General features: G+C 63.1%; 1 protein-coding gene across 1 annotated transcript; it reads right to left on the bottom strand.

Annotated features, from left to right (window-relative positions):
* Positions 1-1,896: 1,896 nt before the first annotated feature.
* LOC143401802 (FERM domain-containing protein 1-like) lies at positions 1,897-17,270 on the bottom strand. Its single transcript, XM_076859427.1, has 12 exons — positions 17,238-17,270; positions 15,852-15,995; positions 12,317-12,407; positions 8,397-8,473; positions 8,077-8,153; positions 7,185-7,371; positions 6,050-6,205; positions 5,386-5,451; positions 4,466-4,640; positions 3,409-3,681; positions 2,616-2,695; positions 1,897-2,139 (listed from the first exon to the last, which is right to left on the bottom strand). Exons 2-12 carry the CDS (start codon positions 15,918-15,920, stop codon positions 1,897-1,899), a joined length of 1,494 nt encoding a protein of 497 aa, XP_076715542.1. The 5' UTR covers positions 15,921-15,995; positions 17,238-17,270.
* Positions 17,271-17,955: the final 685 nt, after the last annotated feature.

Here is a 17,955-nt window from a genome sequence, read left to right as displayed (position 1 = left end):
GGGGGTGCTGACCAGGGCACAGAGGACGGGAACACAAGAGCAGGCTCTGCTCCCCAAGAAGCAGCATTTACAAAGTGAGTGTGCCAGCTAGGAGTCAGAGTGTGGAGCGTCCATGCTGCATCTGGGTGAGGCAGGAAGTGAGACCCTGGCCTGGGGCTGACCCGTCGACCTCTAAGTGTCCTCTCCACCCACCTCGCAGACCAGAGATTGCAGCCGCAGCAGGGCTGCCTGGTGGTTGAGGTCACTTGGCTCAACTCTCCATGGGCCCCAGGCCCAGAGGAAGGACAGAAATAGAAGGCAGCCCCCTCTGCCTCCCATCGGGAAGGACCTAGGGTGCAGGTCCCAGCCTCCCTGTGACCTTCTGCTGCTGCCCACAGCTGTGCTGAGAAGCAGGACACACAGGGCAGGGCCAAGGGGACTGGCAGGGGACGTCTTGAAGAGAGGTTGTGACCGGCTCTGGGAGGGCTGGCAGAGATCAGCTAGGGCTCCCGGCCCATCCCAGACATGAGAAGTAGCCAGAACAAAAAGGTAACCCCACCGTGGGTGGGCGCTGGACAGGTCACCCTGGCTACTCAGGGAGGACTCACTGTGTGAGGCCCTGGTCCTGGCCACTGTCCTCACAGCAGGCACTGGGTCCCCACCCTCAGCCATGGCCTCATGGCCCATGGTGCCTGCTCACCCTCAGCAGAGGACTCAGGGACCCATGGGAGCCCTGGTGGTGACGATGACACTGATGATGCTGAGAGACCCCGGCCTGACAGGTCAACCCTCGACCCCCAGCAGCCAGGGAAGAAGAGGAGACGCAGTGGCCGTGCCGTCCCTGTGGGTGAACGGGAACCCAAGCCCCGGCTGCCTCCACCTTGGCTGTGGGTGCTGTGCCGGGAGGGCCGGCCCCGGGCCCTTTCTCCAGGAACACTTGCAGTGCCGGGAAGTCGAGGCCGGTGGCTGGGAGCTCGCCTGACCCCATGAGAGCCTCGCTGGCCTCGTCCTTCGCATTCCTGCGCCTGCCGTGGGGTGTGACTGCATGTGGGGTGCGCAGGCACATGTGAGGACATCTCTGTGTGGGCAGGATCCTGTCCAGGCCCTCACCACGCCTGCTCCCTCAGTGGGCACGTTCCTGCCCTACGTGGGCTGGGCTTTTGCTCCTCGAGCTGAAGGGAGCTGGTCTGACCCTCCCCAGGCCAGGTGAACCCCTTCTCTACCCCTTCTCGTCCCCGTCTTGGGGAAGGCAGCCTGTGCCAGCTGTGTGAGACCTGGGGCAGGAGGGGCCTCAGCCTCAGGGCAGGGGTCTGTGCAGGGAGCCACCCTCTACCTGGTGGTGTGTCTGTGCAGGAGGTGACAGGGTCTCTGGGTGGGCCTGGGAGACAGCTGGGCCCAGAGTGCAGGAGAGGCCTGCATTTGCAGGACCCTGAACTTCTGAGCAGAATCACAAAAAGCAAGGTCCAGGAGAGGCCATGGCGCTGTGGTGCAGCGGTGAGCTGCAGCCTTGGGTTTAGGGCCCATGCGGGAGTGTAAGTGCAGGAGGCCAGGCTCCCCCAGGGCCTGAGGCTGGCCAGACACCCTTCACATAGGCTGCTGCGCTGCCCCAGGGTCAACACCACTGACTCCTGGCTCTCCTGGACGCTGGATGTCCAGGCCCTGACTTATCATTCGGGGAAGGAGCTTATGGGCCACAGACAGGCACAAGGAGGACCCCCGTCACCCTGGGCTGACGTCCGAGCTGGCTGCACACCTCCCACAGGGGGAGACCGTTGGAAGCTGGCCAGGAAGTGGGGGTTGGAAGATAGAAGAGGCAAGGGCCAAGACCGCCCTGCCCCGGGCTGGCCACAGGGCAGTGGTGTGGGGTGAGCCACCCTCAGGCTGGCAGGCGCAGACGGAGGCACCTGTGGACAGTGTCTACACCACAAACTCCTGCAAGGACGCGCCCTCCCTGAGCAGGTCCAGGGAGAGACAGTTCATGGACCTCTTGCCACAGAGGGTAGCCCTGGCCTCCTGGGGCACCAGCAGCCCTGCCAGGGAGCAGCTGAAGGCACAGGTGTGAGAGGCAGGTGCAGGGCGAGGGACTGGCTGGAGCTGATGCGTGTGGTCCAGGCTGCGGCTGTGCAGGGCCTCCCTGCCGCTGGGCTCCGCCTCCCGGACCTGCAGGGAGAAGCCACCCATGGCTCTTTACTCAGCAGCAGGCACCAGGCCAGCTGCTGTCACAAGCCTGTGCTCCCTGCTGGGTGTGCTCTGCCTCTGGCAGGAGGACTGGACCCCTGCAGGGCTCCCACTGCCTGGCATGGCCTGAGGCCCACCTGCCCCCGCCCAGGGTGCTCTGCTCCAGGCGCTCGAGGCCCCTGACTCCAGCAGCAGCAGTTCTGCTTCAACCCTGCTGCGCCTCCCCACCCCACCACCCTCCGCCACCAGGTCCTCTGCTACCATCACACAGCCCCTGGCTGGCCTCTGCTGCGGCAATCAGGGGTGTGGGCCCAACCGAGGGCTGTCCCACAGAGATCCCACTCATGGCAGAGGGGGATGGAGGGAAGAATGCGGACAGTCACATTGATGCCCACCTGTGGGCCACACGTGGGTCACATGCAGGCCCCACTGCCCAACCTGGACCTAGGGGGCCCTACCTTGCGTAGGACCTCGGTGCTCTGGCCTCTGGTCCTGGCCAGCAGGACCTGCACCACTGTGAAGGGCCCCGAGCAGGAGGCTGAGGAGGAGGAAGGGGCCTGAGCGGGGGTTGGCAGGGCCCGTCCTGCACCTGCAGCTGGGCTGCAGCTGCCCGCCCCACTGCTGTGTCCTGGAGCCCCGACTCCTCGTGGCCCGCAGGCGAGGTGGTCTGTGACCTCACACAGTGTCCACTGCGAGGTGGTCCTGTGTGCCCCAGAGAGCCCAGGGCATCGGGTTCCACCTGACACAGGACCCCTCTCCTTGCCCACCTGGCTCCATCAGGGGAGGAAGGTGAGCTGCCCCAGGAGGCCCAGGACCTCCCCACAGAGCTGGGGCCACAGCCTGCCCAGCGCACGTCTGTGTTGAGGCTGGGAGAAGCCAGGCCTGGGCCGTGGTGGCCACTTTTCCCCAGCAGCCCTCCCTGTCCTGTGGCCGAGACACCCTGTCTGCTCCAATGTCAGAACAGACTTCTCCAGGCCAGCGGGGTGCTGTGGTCATTTCCACTGGGTCTAGACCAAAACTTGGTCCAGACATCAGAGGTGAAGGCCAGCAGTGGACACTGGTTAGTGACAGATCTGCCAACCCTGGGCAACCCCAGATGACTCTGGCTGGCCTTAGGTGACACCAGGTGGACTGGGTGGTACATTCGGGCATGTTCCCAGAGAGGCACTGTGACACGCAGCCTGGCCTCTCCCAGCAGTCTGGCACTTGGGGCAGGCCAGGCTCTTTGCTACCTCATTCTTCTCCGCCCACCTTTGCTGCCCCCGCTGTCCCTGAAGCTGATGGACGGCATCTTCCTGCAGAGGCCCTCAGCCTCTACGGGCTCATCCACAGACACCTCCCCAGATTCTGCATGCTGAGAGTCGGCCTCTGTGCCCAGTGTGTGGGCACTGCCGTGGCTGTCAGCAGAGCTGAGCGGGAGTCGGTGGTGGTGGTGCCGGCCAGTGTCTCTCTTGTGCCTGCTGGCCAGCTCTGGGTCCAGCTCCAGCGGGTCGCTGATGTAGGCCTCCTGGTAGTGCTTCTTCTCTGCAGGGCGTGGGGGACAGATGCAGAGCTGGGTTTGGAGGCAGGCGGAGCCCAGGCGTGGAGGAAGGCCTGGCCCCAGGGACATGGCCCATAAGGCTATTCCTGGGGCTTTCTCACTGTCTCAGGCTACAGGCTCATCCTGAGCATCCCTGATGTCACGGCCACCCAGGACAGGGCTGGGTGGGAGAGAACAGACTGTCAGCCTGTTCTGAGGGCACGTGTTCCCTAGGGCTGCCTCGTTACACAGGGACAAACACATCTGTGCAAGCTCACCCCCCTATGCAGACACACATGTGCTCACACACGTGCTCACACACACGCCCACCCGTGCTCTGTGACTGCAGTGTGCACACGTGGCTGTCTCCCGGTGCTCTCTAAGGACACAGTGAGAACAGCCCCCAGGTGAAGACTGGGAGAGTGAGACCAGGCCTGGCACAGCACTGCAGCCAGGTCTTCACGTGGCCTTGATTCTGCACAAGGGACGATGTGAGGAGTCGGAAAGGGGGCTTCCGGAGCCCGGACAGAGCTGAGCAGCCCTCACCTTGACTGCACCCCGCCCCCATCTCTAGTCTCCTGCTCAGGTCACCACCACACTTCACCCGGAGCGCCTGGGGGACAGGAGCTGAGAGGCCACTGTCCATTACGGGAGAACCCTTTTGCTGAGCCCAGAGTGGGTGGCCCAGGTCCTGGGCAAGTTCTAGGGGCAATCTGCTTCATCGCCACCCCTCAGAGGGGGTGAGCAGCTATCTGCTAGGTGCCCAGACCCCGGCGGGGAGGTGCCTACCTTCAGCCTCATCCAGCAGCTGCAGATGCTGCAGCAGGGGCTTCACACTGAGGTAGAACTGGTGGCTGGAGCGGAGCAGCCGGAGCAGGTGCCGGGAGCGCCAGGGAAAACCCGTGTAGAAAACCAGCTTCCGGGATGGGGGCAGCCCAGCGGGCTGGATCTCCAGCTTCTTTCCCTGAGTAGACAGAAGGGACAATAGATGTGGCTTCATCCGTTGAAAAACCCTTCCAGCAATAGGAAACACATCACATGGCCCTCTAACTAACTGGGCGATGGCCAAGGTCCCCTTTAAAGATTTGACTTCTGTGAGCAAACGGATCTCTTGGTCACTGTGATCAGGAGGCTGTCTGACCTTAGCCATGAGAAGGCAGCCCTCTATGCAGACCCCTGCCTTGGCTGGGTGAGGGTGCAAGTGTCCAGGGTGGGACCTAAAGGGCTGAGTCTCCCTGTCCATTCTACCCAGTGGCCCTCACTCTCTGTCACAGGGGGCCCAGGGTGACAGCTCTGGAGCCGGATGAGAGGGGCACAGATGTGCCTCTAGGACCCACTCGGGAGCCAGGAGTCACATGGAATGAGAAGGGCATCAGGACCTCCCTTCACATCTCGGCTACTCGCCCCGTCCCGGCAGGGCCATGCCAGCACAGCTGCGAGGGTGAGCATGTCCAGAGCCTCCGGGGCTGTCGGGAGCCAGGAGGAAGGGAGCCTGCACGTGCCCCGAAGGACGGAGCTGCATCTGCCCCGGGGCTCTAGAGTGTTGAGGGCCCTTGCAGACACCCACCAGAAAGGCCAGCTTCCTGATGCAGGGCCAGGGCAAGTCATGCAGCAGCTGCAGAGCGTGGCTCACCTCCTGCAAGACAGAGGCACTGTGTCCAGGAGGGCAGCCAGGGCGAGTCTCGGGGAGGGGCGAGTCCCTCTCTCACCTGATAGATATGCATTCCCTTGAGGGTGAGTCCCAGGAGGAAAGTGGGGTGCTCACGCTTCTTATCCTGAAAGGTGCAAGAGGTGGAGGCCCTGGGCCTGGGGTGGCCAGAGACCACCATGCCCCACCCAGCTCTGTCCTGGACCCTCCCCTGGCCCTCTGTGTGCTGGAGCTGTCCCTGCCAATTGCCTCAGTCTCCATTCCCCAAATGTGCCTGAACCCCTTAACCTGCCCCAAGAAACCTCCACCCAGTCCTCTCCGCAAAGACTGAGCGCTGTGTCACCTGTGTGCCTTGCCGGGTAGACACAGAGTCCAGGCCCAAGGCCCCAGCACTAGACCCAAGTCAGAGCAACCGTGGCTGAGCCAGCAGGCTCGGGTCCCCAGTCCCTCGGGGTTCGCTGGAGCCCTGTGGAAGCGCTGCACACCACCTCTGGACAGCCACCAGGGAACACATTCCCTCCCTCACCACACCAGCCTGTCCTGAGGACCTCCGTCCCCAGGATGGTTGGTCACACCGTCACCTGTGGGGACTTGGTCCAGCTCTGCTCTGGGATCCAGGTTACAGTGTCCTCTGCAGGGGACTCTGCCTGCCCTGTCCTAGGGTCCCAGCACGCTGTCAGCACGGGGGCTCTGTCCCTCCCCTGTCCTGGGCCCCAGTGCTCAACCTTGTACAGCCTGAAGAAGTGGACAGGCACGTCCTCGAGCTGACAGGCGTCCCTGAGGAACCTCAGCACAGCTGCCTGGGGGCTCAGCTCCTGCTGCTCGCGGTGCACGGTGGGCACGTGCCGGAGGATATAGTGGACACCCCTCTTGGCAATGACCTGAGGACGGGCCCAGGTCAGCTCCACCCCTCCTTCCCTCCCCTCCCCTGAGTTGGCCTCCTTCTTGGGAAGCCTCCCAGCCTCCTGCCATTGCAGGGGACCTCCCCAGCTGCAGCTGTCCAGCGGGAGGACTGGGCCTGCTGTCCAAGCTGGGGACACAGAGATGAGTGTGTGGAGTTCCCCAAAGCACCCAAGGAAAGCCCCTCTCTTTCTGGGCCCCCAGTGCCCACCACAGACACCCAGAAACAAGCTGATTCCAGGTGGCAGTGTGCGCCCAACAAGCCACGACTCCCCGTACGGCTCCCAGCAGCCCAGGAGGAGGCTACGTCTGTGCATGGGGTGAAACCTGAGGGACGTGCATCTGAGGAGGGCTAGCCATGTCCAGAGGGACGGGGTACCTGGAGGACTGGACCCAGCCCTGGGCACAGTGACCAATGTGCAGAGCGGACAGTTTCCAGCTGCTTGGGGCAGACAAGGAACAAGGAGACGCCCACAGGGAGGGAAACTAGGACTCTGCCCAGGGCAGGGGCCACTGTCCCTGGAGGGACAACCCAGTGCTCAGTGCCCCCACGAAGCCAGGCACAGTGCCCGGGGCTGGGAACACAAGGTGGACCCCTCTGCTCCCTGACCCCCCCCCCCCAGGGCACTGAAGGGCTGAAGCACGGACGTGAGTGGCCCCTAAAGGGCCCTGGGATACCTGGAGAGAAGGGGCAGGTGGGCTGTTCTTCACAGCTGGGCAGGTCCAGAGGCTCAGAGGAGGAGAGCCCCTGGCTCCAGGTCGCACAGCTGGCCAAGTGTGCACAGGAGCACCGGAGTCGGCCCTGGGCACTGGTCCATGCGGCCACACGCCTGCCTTGGGCTCCCCCAGGTTCCCCCCCTGCCCCTCCCAGCTCTGCAGCCTCCCCTCTGCATGGACCCCGTAGAGTCCTGTTGGGGACAGTATCAGTGACCCCCCAGGAGGGTGCCAAGGGGTCCTTACCCACTGTGGGAAATAGGCCTGCGGCTCGAAGTACCGCCCGACGTGCGGCGGCTTGCGGTGGCTGCCCAGGTCTGCCTGCAGCGCGAGGGCGGCCAGCAGGAAGTAGGCCTCCTCCCTGTGTGCGCACTGGGACCGCAGCACCCGCTCCTTCAGGCTGCAGTAGTACAGGTGCCGGGCCACCTGGTCGCTGGAAGGCAGCAGAGCTGGGTGGGGTCCAGTGGCTGGACCTGGGTGGGGTCTGCACAGCCGCCCGCCCCAGCCTGGTCCAGGGCACCCAGCCTCCCCTGTTCACAGCCTGATCTGACCCAGTGCAGTGCCGGGCGCACCCTTCTCCGTGAGCAGAGAGCTGCTGCCCCCAGCGGGGCCCAGCCAGGCCTGGCTGCAGCCTTCAGCAGCCTGGACCCCGGAGGGAAGGGCCTGCCCAAGGGCTCAGGCACAGCGGCACTGAACCCGGTTCCCTGAGCCCACTGCCCAATGCCGTCAGCCACACGCAGCTCCAGGACAAGGCGGGCTGCCCAGGGGGCCTCCCCTAGATCTTCTAATACAGTCGGGCACTGCCCTCAGCCCACCTCCCGGTTCCCCAGAACCTGCACCCTCCCCTCCCCCTCTGGGATCAGCGACCACCTGCCTTCTCAGGGTCCCCAGCCCTCTCTCTGTCTTGCTGAACATCAGGGTTCCTGGTTGTCCTGCCAGCTCCGAGGTGGCCATCTGGGGGAGGCCACCGCCCCTGACCCGGGAACCCCTCCTGCCACGTCTGCACAGATGCTTCAGGTAAAGGCCCAGTCAGGCCCCACACTGCACCAACATGGCTGTTCTGAGGCACAGGCAGATGGCTTGGCTCCTGGACTTGGGTGTCCTTCCAGGCAAGGTCCTGGACACCAGGAGCAGTTACCTCATGACCCTCCCGTGCTCCACGTAGTACTGCACTCTGAGGGAGGTGACAAAGGGCGCGCGGGGCCTCCAGCCTCCCTGTTGGGAGAGGGTGAGGAAGAGCGGGCCTGGGGCACCTCCCGGCGCCCGGCCTTCGCCAGGATCTTAGGAGCCGCGACACTCAGTATTTCATCCTACTTTTACGGGGAGAAGGGCCGAGTGGGGTGTGGCACCGAGGACGTGGGGACAGCAGTGTGCCTGCCAGACAAGCCCAGATGAGGCGGGGGCCCCAGCAGGGAGCCGCAGGCCCACAGGGCTCAGCCTGGCCTGCAGCCCACTTACTTGAGTTCCTCTCTTCCAGTCCTCTGAGAAGTACTTGCTGAGCCTGAGCTCCAAGTCCATGAACACGTGCTCATTGTCTAGAAAGGACGGGCTTCGTCAGCAACTCACCTTCACTCCCGAGGGCCTCGAGCCGGGCAGCTTCTTCTCTAGCTGACCTGGTGCGGGCTGCTCCCTTGGGCTGGCTGCGGGGACAGCCCTGTCAACCGCTGCTGGTTACCTGCATGGCCTTCCCAGGGAGGGCTGGCGCACTCTCAGCCTTCTGGGAGGCATGAGGATGAGCAGCGGGGCCCGCAGACCTTCCCTGCACCCCAGGCTCCCTGACCCAGCCACAGAACAAGAGGGACCCTATAGCCTGCCCACGCCAACAGACGCCGACCACCAAGTGCACCGTGGGCCCAGTGGCTGGGAGGGTGCTGGGGACGCTTTTGCTGAGGGAAGCCTTGCTGTGACACTGGGGCAGGACAGTGGTTTCCTGTGGAAGCTGGAGGGGAGAGGCTGGGGGCTCCCTCCACTGTCACAGGCTCCGTGCCAAGGCCTGAGGTGCATAGCTCCAAGTGAACTGGGGAGGAAACGTCCCTCAGGAGCCACCGAGGAGCTGCTGGGCCACGGTGAGGACAGTGTGCTGCAGGACAGTGTCACCGGCTGTCCCTGGCAGTTTTAACCTGTTCTGCCCACTGAGCACATCCCAGTCCAGCTGCCACCTTTAGACACCCGGCTGGACATGGCACTGGGACCAGCAGTCCTGCCCAGGTAGAGAGAGGCCTGGAAACGCCCTGAGGCTCCACGGGGGCCAGGGCTGGGGGCCCAGGCCTCCCGACTCTGCCTGGCCTGCCTCTGTCTCCCCCAGAGCCCCACGGACCTGACAGACAGCGGGCTGGGGTCCAGCTGAGTTCCCAGGCTCACCAGGGCCAGGAGTTAGGGGCTGAGCTGTGTCCCCAATGTCAGAGCCCTGACCCCCGGGCCTCAGGGACTGCTCAACTTAAGTGAGTCTCCAGGGTGTCCTGATCCACCAGGAACGGGACTGGACATGCAGCCCAGAGGGACAGCAATGCGAAGACACCGGGAAGGAGGCAGAGAGGACACAGGCGGGAGAGGACCCCAGAACGACCAGGGTCACGTGTATCTCTCCCAATTCTGTCCCTAACACATCAGACTTTGAACCCTGTGGCCCGGCTGGCGGCCGAGAGCCCATCTGCTCTGAACGACCTCGGCCTTCCGCTCCTCCCCCACAGCCTAAGTCTGGCCAGCCCTGACCCTGGTCCCTGGCTCTCTGGGAAGATGGTCTCTGCCGTGGGGTCAGACAGCCCTGCCTCCCTGACCAGGTCATCTCCTGAGTCAGGCCATAATTTCTTGCTTGAAGGAAGCAAACTGTCCTTTGTACGAGATGTCCTTTAGCAGGTGACTAGGAAAGCCTGTGGCACATCCAGAGAGTGGAGGGTCAGTCACTGATGACAAGGACTCAGCCCCAGCTGTGGAGGGCGTGGCGCCGACGTGACTGCTTGTCACCAAGGGAGAGCCGTCTGGAGGGGCAGCACTGTGGACAGGGCAGGGACTCAGCAGAGGACCCGCGGTGGTGGGGGTGGGTAGGGAGGGCTTCAGGGCCATGGCACTGCTGGGTGACACCGAGGGCACTGCACAGTGTCTGACACCAGGGGTGAGCCTCATGTCACCATGGACTCTGGTGACACGGATGTGTCCCTGTAGGTTCCTGCTGGGATGTGGACACTGTGGGTGGGACGTACATGAGAAATACTTTTTCCTTCTGCTCAGTTTTGCTGTCACCTCAACCTGCTCCAAAAAATGACATGTTAAAGTCCTGAAGCCCCTTCCAAGTGTGACTCCAGCCTCCTGAGGCAGGAGAGCCCTCAACAAGCCTGCAGCTCACTCGGGCCCAAAGGTCTCCTCTTGCCCCTGGTGACTGGACAGACACCCGCACCCGAGGTCTTGCAGATGACCCTAGGAGCAAGGGCCTGGTGACTTCCTGTTCACTCCCCACCATCTGGGCAGCAGGGAGGGCTGGAAAAGTCCCAGGATCCTCTGGGAGCTCCTGCACCTGTGGCCCAGGGTCCCTTGGAGCCCTGTGGAGGGGTACTGCACACGCACCCTCTGAAGCCCAGTCCCACTGATGATCCCGCACCCTGGGACACCTAGGAAGTGCAGCCAAGAGCGTGGTGTGTCCCAGTGACTGGGAAGGGCAGTGAGGACCTGCCCACCTCGGAGGCCTCCCCACCTCTCTGCCCAGGGAGTTGTCCTCTCTGGCCACAGATGCACCAGGGCGCCCTGGAGCCCAACCAAGGCCTCTGAAGGAGTGGAAGACCTCGGCCTCCCCCGCGGAGCCCTTGCCTTCTACCTAGTGCAGACGGCAGGACACCCAAAGCCACCAGGCGGACTGAGGAGCTGACCCTCGCGTTCCTGCTGGCCAAGGAGGGGGGGCCTGCCCTGTCTCTGTCTGTGTCCCACCTTCCCTACTGCCAAGCCCCGGCTGCCAGTGGAGGTCCCGTCCCTTGCTGTGTTACCAAAAGTGTGCACAAGTCACCACGCCTGAGGCGCTGAAGCAAGGAATCCAAGGTCCTGTTCAAAAGTCCAGGTCTCCAAAGTAAGGACTCTGGCCATGAAGGGTGCCAGTGGCCCTGGGCTGAGCTCCAAGATGGACAAGCTCAGCGGGCTGGAGCCTCAGCCTCGGCAGGTCCCATGTGCAGGAGGGAGACCTGTCTTCACCTGGGAGCAGGGAACCCCAATTGCTTCCTTAACCTGCCCTGCCCACTTGCTCCTGGGGCCGGCAAGATTGGCGGCAGGCCATCTCAGATGGCCAACAGAAGAGGAGATGGAAGACAGGTCTGGTGGTGGTGGTTGCCTTCCAGCTGGTTACCTGCCCTGCGACACTCCCAGCAATCCCTGTGTGTGCACCTGGACTCCTCGCAGTGGGCACTGTGCCCGCCCACAGGAGCCGAGCCTCGGCAGTTCTGCTGAAAGGCCTCGACTTGGGCTGAGCCTGGCTGAGGGCCTCCCGTGACTCATCCCCGCTCACCCCACTCGTCCACCTCACAGGAGTGTGCTCCATGGTACACACACATGCTGAAGACCTGTGAGCTGGTCCCTAAGGTGTGGGCAGCTCACGGTATGGACCTTGAGCCTCAATCAGAAGGACAAAGGTCCTGAGCTGCTGGCTGTGTTCACACTGCGGGCTCTGGCCCCCTGCAGGGGCGGCCTCCGGGGCCTGGCGTGGTATCACCAGGGCTTTGATTCACTCTTCGCTTTGAGGCCTGGGGAGTCCCTAACCAGCAGGAAGCCGAGCACCTCTGGCCACGAGGGAGAAGCACCCCGTCCTACAGCATGTGCGGGTTCCCCTGCCCACTGTGACTGGCCACCTCCTTCCTGGGGAGCCGCCCCGGCACTCCAGGCCCTACCCTCAGGTCCTTGAAATCAGGCTGCATCTGCACAGGCACCCGCCTTGGCCCCGTAACTGTCACACTCCCCACATGACAGAGCCCAGCAGGCTGAGCGGGCAGCTGTGTTTGTCATCTGAATGTGCTGGTGCACAGAAATGTACACCTCACACACGCATGTGAGCACCACCCACCTTAGACCACAGGCTTACACGTCACACATGCACATACCTCAGGCCACACACGACCACACCACACGAGCACACACCACAGGCCACGCATGGACACACCACACGTACACATGCCACACGCCACAGGCATCGCACAGACACACCTCACACCGCACACTCAGCACACTGCACACTACTGACCACCCACTTTGCAGCACACGTGCACACACCACACACACTGACACACCCAACACCCTGTCTGTGGTTGTCCGCCCAGAGCCTGACCCCAGAAGCCCAGCAACAACGGGGGGGGGGTGGTGGAAGGAGCAGGGGGGCCTGAAGGTGGGACGGCAGCACTGCTCACCTCTGACCACACTGAGGCCGAAGAAGCGGGCCTCCCGGAGGCCCAGCACACTGCACACCTGCTGGAACAGCTCCCGCGCCGTGGCCCTCACCTGAAACAGGGGCAGTGCTCAGGGCGTCCAGGACTGCCCTGGACAGGCTCAGGGGACCCCGCTTCAGGACGTGAGCAGTGGCTTGTGCTCAGGGCCAGGGTCACTCACAACCCCACAGAGCTGCTTGGGAGAGGGAGGTAGAGGGGTGCGCCTGGATTGGACAGAGCACCCTCCACCCTCCCCATAATGTGCACCACCTGGGGTCCCGCCTGCTAGATCCTCCTTACCCCAGAAAGCATGGCCCTGACCACCCGGGAATGGGCATCTGTGGGTGGGGAAGACACCTGATGTTCAGGGGAGGGGGCCGAGGAGGGGCTGACAACACTCAGGAACACACTGCCTGCCCAGCGCTCTGCAGATCTAACTAGCAGTCCCCGTGCACAGTCTGAGCCGGGCCCTGGGCCCCTGAGGACATGTTTCACTGTGCAGTCTGTGCCTCGGCCAGCTTAGCCATTGGGCACACGACTCCTACAGCTGGCCCTGGGGGATCCTACACTGCACCCCCAGACACCACTGGGCAGGCCTCACGCCCAGGGCCAGTGTCCATGCTGCTGCCCAGGAGGGTGCTTTCCTCTGCGCGCAGGTGAGGCCTCTCTTTATGGCACGTCCTGCGGTCTGCTTCATGTGGTCCCAGCATGGCTCCCTGACGGACACTTCACAGCGATCTCCTCAAACCCCTGGTCCCGTGCCAACCCCTTATGCCTATTTATTGACTCCAAGCCTACAGAAGCTCCCGTGCTGGCCTGGGTGACGTCCCTGCTCCAATCCGACCTTGAGCTTCCTGCGTGGAATCCCCTCAGATGCCACCGTGTACGCGGGCGGACAACACCGTGGCACCTCAGCCACTGCTTCTGCTCAACTTCCTGACAGACTCGGCTCCAGGCTGGCAGTGCTGTCCTCACCCCTGTGCCCCTCGGCCGGGGGACAGCCACACATCTCCTGCTGGTGACTCAGAGACACCGTGTGTGCCAGCTGGCTATGGTAGAGGTGTTTGGCGGTGGCCCCGGGCCCCTGTGAGGCCCCTGACCTGGCCTCCACTAGAAACCCAGAGCCCCGTGACCTGGCCGTCTGCTACCTGTGCCTCTGTGTCACCGGAGCGGCACGGCCTGTTCCTGCTTTTCAATGACAAGTTACTGAAAGGTTGGCTCATTAGCATCAGTTAACGTGGTGAGGGCCACCGGGACTGGGACGTGCACTGGGAAGGTCTTCTCAGCCCACGCTCTTCTAATGACTGCAGTGGAGCCACACACAGGGGGACATGGACGCCCACGATGGCTCCCATGGTCTACAGTGCCTGGCTCGCACCTGAGGGCTGGCCAGCTGTGTCCCTACCAAGCAGAGGGCCCGACTGGGCGGGTAGGAGCAGGAGACACCCCTCCGGAGCCAGAGGGTGGTAGGGAGGGGAGGTAGGAGCAGGAGACACCCCTCCGGGGCCAGAGGGTGGTAGGGAGGGGAGGTAGGAGCAGGAGACACCCCTCCGGGGCCAGAGGGTGGTAGGGAGGGGAGGTAGGAGCAGGAGACACCCCTCCGGGGCTCCATGAAGCCCGAGCGTGACCTCACACTGTGTTCTGGGTGCAGCCTCCGGCTGAATCTCACAGTGCAGCTCAGGGAGGGAAACAGGTAGAAGACGCCCTGGTCACACAGGAGGAGGCCCCAGCACGTCCACTGCAGGCCTCAGAGGGCCCCAGGACCCTGACATCCCCTCCTCAGGTGGGAACTCCAGTGCTTGGGGCACTGCCACAAACCTAAGTGCCAGCACTTCCTACGGAAACGCAGCCCCAGGCCGACACCAGGTTCCCAGGGGACCCGAACCGTGATGTCACAGCCCGTCACTGCCTCAGAGAGCACCAAGCTGTCCACAAGGAGACTCAACAAATTCCCCCTGGAGGGACCTGTCACTCTGTCAGACACCTGCATTTCAATCCCCATTTTCACCATTCACACTTACAAAGGTGGAAGGACTGCTCCTGGTCCAGCTAAAAGCTGGGAACTGACAGCTTCTTCCTGCTCAGATGGCCTGAGGAAGAGCCTCCCCTAGGCCGCCGCGGCTCGCCCAGAGGGCCCCAGAAGGAAGCCAACCGCAGGGACCCTGGACCTGGACCAGTGAGTGCCTGGATTAGTTCAGGGCCCGAGCCCGGACACTTCCCTTCCTCCCCAGGGCAGGGAGTGGGGAAGGGCCGGGTCTGCAGCAAACTGCATGACCTTGCTGTCCCTCAGGTCACAGTGACCTGAGGACATGACCTGGCCACACTGCCCCGTGATGGACGGCAGGGGGGAGCTGCAGGCGTCGAGACTGCATCCACCCAGGATGCCAAAGTCCTCACAGAAGGGTCCCGCGCTGGCTGGAGGTCATCTGTGCCAAGGAGACGGCCTGCTCCTTAGTGTCCCTCTCAGACCCTAAGTGCCGGGACGTGACCAGGTTGTGCAGAGCTACAGGGTCCCCAGTGACTTCTGGCAGCCTTCCGCTCCTCCGTGTGGTTTCACAACCTGAAGTTTGATCCAAAAGCCATCTGTGGAGGCTGTGGCCGGGGTCCCTGGACCACGCCAGCTCTGTCCTGCGGGCCAGGCCTCCTCTGGGGCCGGCAAGCGCTGCTCCTAGCTCTTAGTTCTCTCACCAGACGCATTCTTGAGGGGAATCTGGTAACTCTGGTGACTTTGGGCACAGCCCTCGGCGCTGTCCTCAGATGGAAGGGGAGGGGCTTTCTATCAGCCAGTGAGGGCGGCCCCACTTCTGAGGGTGACAACGTGATCCATCATCCCCAGGGGGATGGTCCAGCCATGAGGGTCCAAGTGGAGGGGGAGGCTGAAGGGTGGGGCGGAGGTTGCAGAATGGGAAGAGAGGCAGGGGTCCCGGGGGAAGAGGCCCTGCCCGTGACAGTCACAGCCCGATGACGATGCAGGGATTTCAAAGGGGCCCTGGAGTGAAAACTCGGAGAAGCCAACATTTCACTAAAGCCCAGTGTGGAGGACAGGGCAGGACCGGAGGGCGGCAGGGCGGGGGGGCACGTAGAGCCACCCAGAGCCTCCAGAGGGAGGCCGCTGTCCCGGGTGAACTGTGCCACCAGTTTCCTGCTCCCGAGGCACCGTTTCTTCATCGGCCTTTCCAGTCCAGCTTCTCCCACAGGAGGGACACCCAGGGATCAGACAGGTACCCTGGGACAAAGTCAACCCAGGGAGGCATGGACGCTGTGGGAGGGCCAGGCAGCCCAGGACTCTGGACGCTAAAGGGGACTGGGCAGCTCTCAGCCCCAGCATGCTACAGTGGCCCGCATCATAGTGAAGTGGTCATTTGATGTCTCCCCTAGTCCAGGTGCCCCCAGTGCATAGCTCCTTCTGTCCCCATATCACTCTCTGGACATGTGGTCCCCACTGTCCCCCAGTCACCCTCTGGACACACAACCCAACTGTTCTCCTGGCCACCCCCTGGGCACATGCCCTGCTCACCCCTACTGCCAGCCGCAGCTGCTTCTGGGCGGGCAGCAGCACGAGGACATCCCTGTGCTCTGAGGTCATCTTGCTGTCCCCAGGGTTGGCTCCACTGGGCTGCGTACAAGCCTCTCTCAGGACCAGCCTCTGCCGGCCAAGCTCCTGTAGGGGAGAGGAGTCAGGGTTGTCCAGGGGGAGTGAGCGGCTGGAGCCCCGCCTCCTCTGGGTGGCATCTCCGCACCACCGTCTCTGGTCTCCCCTGGTCATCAGCTCAGGTGGACACTGGCCCTCCCATTCCCAGCTGTGCCTTCTGTGCTGGTGTCTCTGGCACTCGCCATAAAGGGCCAGGAACTTGGTGGCTGTGCAGGACAAGGGTCAGGCTGTGAGCTGGGCGTGTGGAGGATGACTGGATGCATGGTCCTGTGGCCACCTCACTGTACCTGGGCAGGGGCAGCTCCACTCCAGGCCATAGACAGGGACCACTGTGTGGCCCCTATAGCAAGGGCCAGGACCCCTGCACCACAAGATGTCCCCTGCAGCTCTCAGAGGACAGAGGGGCCACACAGACCCCTGGACATAGACTCCAGAACCAGGGTGGCCCCTGGTCACTGGAGCAGCAGGAGGGCCAGGAGGACAAGAAGCAATGGGAGAGGAACGTGCCCCAGTCCCAGGACAACACCTCCTGCTTGTACTGGCCACAGAGCCAGGAACGTGCTCGAGTCACAGCTCCTGGAGGGACCTTGCCGCAGGGCCCTTTCTGTTCCGCTAGCTGGGAGCTGAGGACTCCTCCGGCCAGAGCCAGCTCATCGGCCCCCTGCAGCAGGCCGGGACAGCTAGAAGTGGGCCATGGCAGGCACATTGAGGGTGTGGACTCTCAGAAGCCAGCAGTGGGACCTCTGCCATCAGTCTGAGGCACCGTGGACTCTCCAGGCACTAGCAGGGGCCCCCGGAGGCCACTGGCCGGGGCAGCCAACACTGGGGGCATTTCAGGTCCAGGAGATTTTGGACCCATGGGCCTGGCTTGTGGACCTCTGTCCTCAGCCAGGGTTGGGGAGCCTCTTTCCCGTCCCTGAGTCTCAGGACCTCCTTGGAGAAGTCCCTCTTACTGATCCCGAGAGGCTGCTGGTGGAGGAACCCAGGAGGGTCCTAAGGGGCAGCTGGCTGGTCTCAGGAGGTCCACACTCCAGCACCCTCAGGGCTATCCAGGGCTTTGGAAGATTAGCAGGCCCAGGGACAGGGGCCCCACCTCATGTCTGCCCACCGCCCCCTGCACTCAGGCTGAGCCCTCCCCCCGGGCCTGCTTTCTCTGCAGGGTAATGCGAGGCTCCTTGTCACAGGAGAGCATGCGTCCCTTCAGCCAAGGCCAACTGCTCCGGAAGGTGGACACTGGGTTCTGATCCTCACTTCAGGCTAACTGCTGGCTGGATGCTGGTCAGGAGGTGGACGGACGCCTGCCGCAGCATCACAGAGGAAGCAGCTACTGTCTTCCTGCAGTGTCTGAGCACAGGAGGCCCCCGAGGCTGTGGGAACACAGGAGGTAGTGATGGGGAGAGAGCCAGGACGGCTGGGCGGGCGTGGTCGACGGCCACAGAGCCCTGTGGTGGGTGTGGGTGCCCATGTGTCATAGGTGGTGTCTTCTCCGAGCCAAAAGGAAGAGAAACGTGTGTCGTCACTGATAAACGATCCATGGACCCCAGCACAGTGGCATGTCTCAGGCCCAGAACCCAGAGCTGCACGGGCTACCCAGAATGCCCTACAGCCCAGCAACACCTCTGAGGGACAGTCAGGGGACACTTCATCTAGAAGACAACAGCTTTCTGTCCTTTGAGAAAACAGAAACATGGCAAGATACCCCAAATCCACAGCACTTGTAGGTACAGTTAGTTGGCCTTGCTATCTGCAGGAACGGGTTCCACACACTGCCCAGAGCCCCAAGTTGGTGACATTCAAGCTCCTTGCTTAAAATGGCACTCATTTTGTGAATAACTAATCACTTTGAGGTGACTTATGATGCCTGATGCAGAGTGACTGTGCCGATAGCTGGGACCGCAGGGCTAGGAAGAGAGGCCAGGAAGCCTCCACCTCCCGGCCAAACGCAGTGCTTCCCAAATATCCTTGATCC

The sequence above is a fragment of the Callospermophilus lateralis genome, chromosome 6 (genome assembly GCF_048772815.1).
Source record: "Callospermophilus lateralis isolate mCalLat2 chromosome 6, mCalLat2.hap1, whole genome shotgun sequence".
NCBI classification, from domain to species: Eukaryota; Metazoa; Chordata; class Mammalia; order Rodentia; family Sciuridae; genus Callospermophilus; species Callospermophilus lateralis.
The sequence above is the reverse complement of the archived record's forward strand: the minus strand, read 5'-3'. Positions and strand labels throughout refer to the sequence as shown.

Coding starts and splice junctions, on each gene's coding strand:
- LOC143401802 (XM_076859427.1), bottom strand. CDS start 15,920: ATGACCTCAGAGCACAGGGATGTCCTCGTGCTGCTGCCCGCCCAGAAG. Junction 8,154..8,396: donor ACTGGAAGAGAGGAACTCAA/GTAAGTGGGCTG, acceptor CTCTCCCAACAG/GGAGGCTGGAGGCCCCGCGC. Junction 4,641..5,385: donor AGGGAATGCATATCTATCAG/GTGAGAGAGGGA, acceptor CTGTCTACTCAG/GGAAAGAAGCTGGAGATCCA.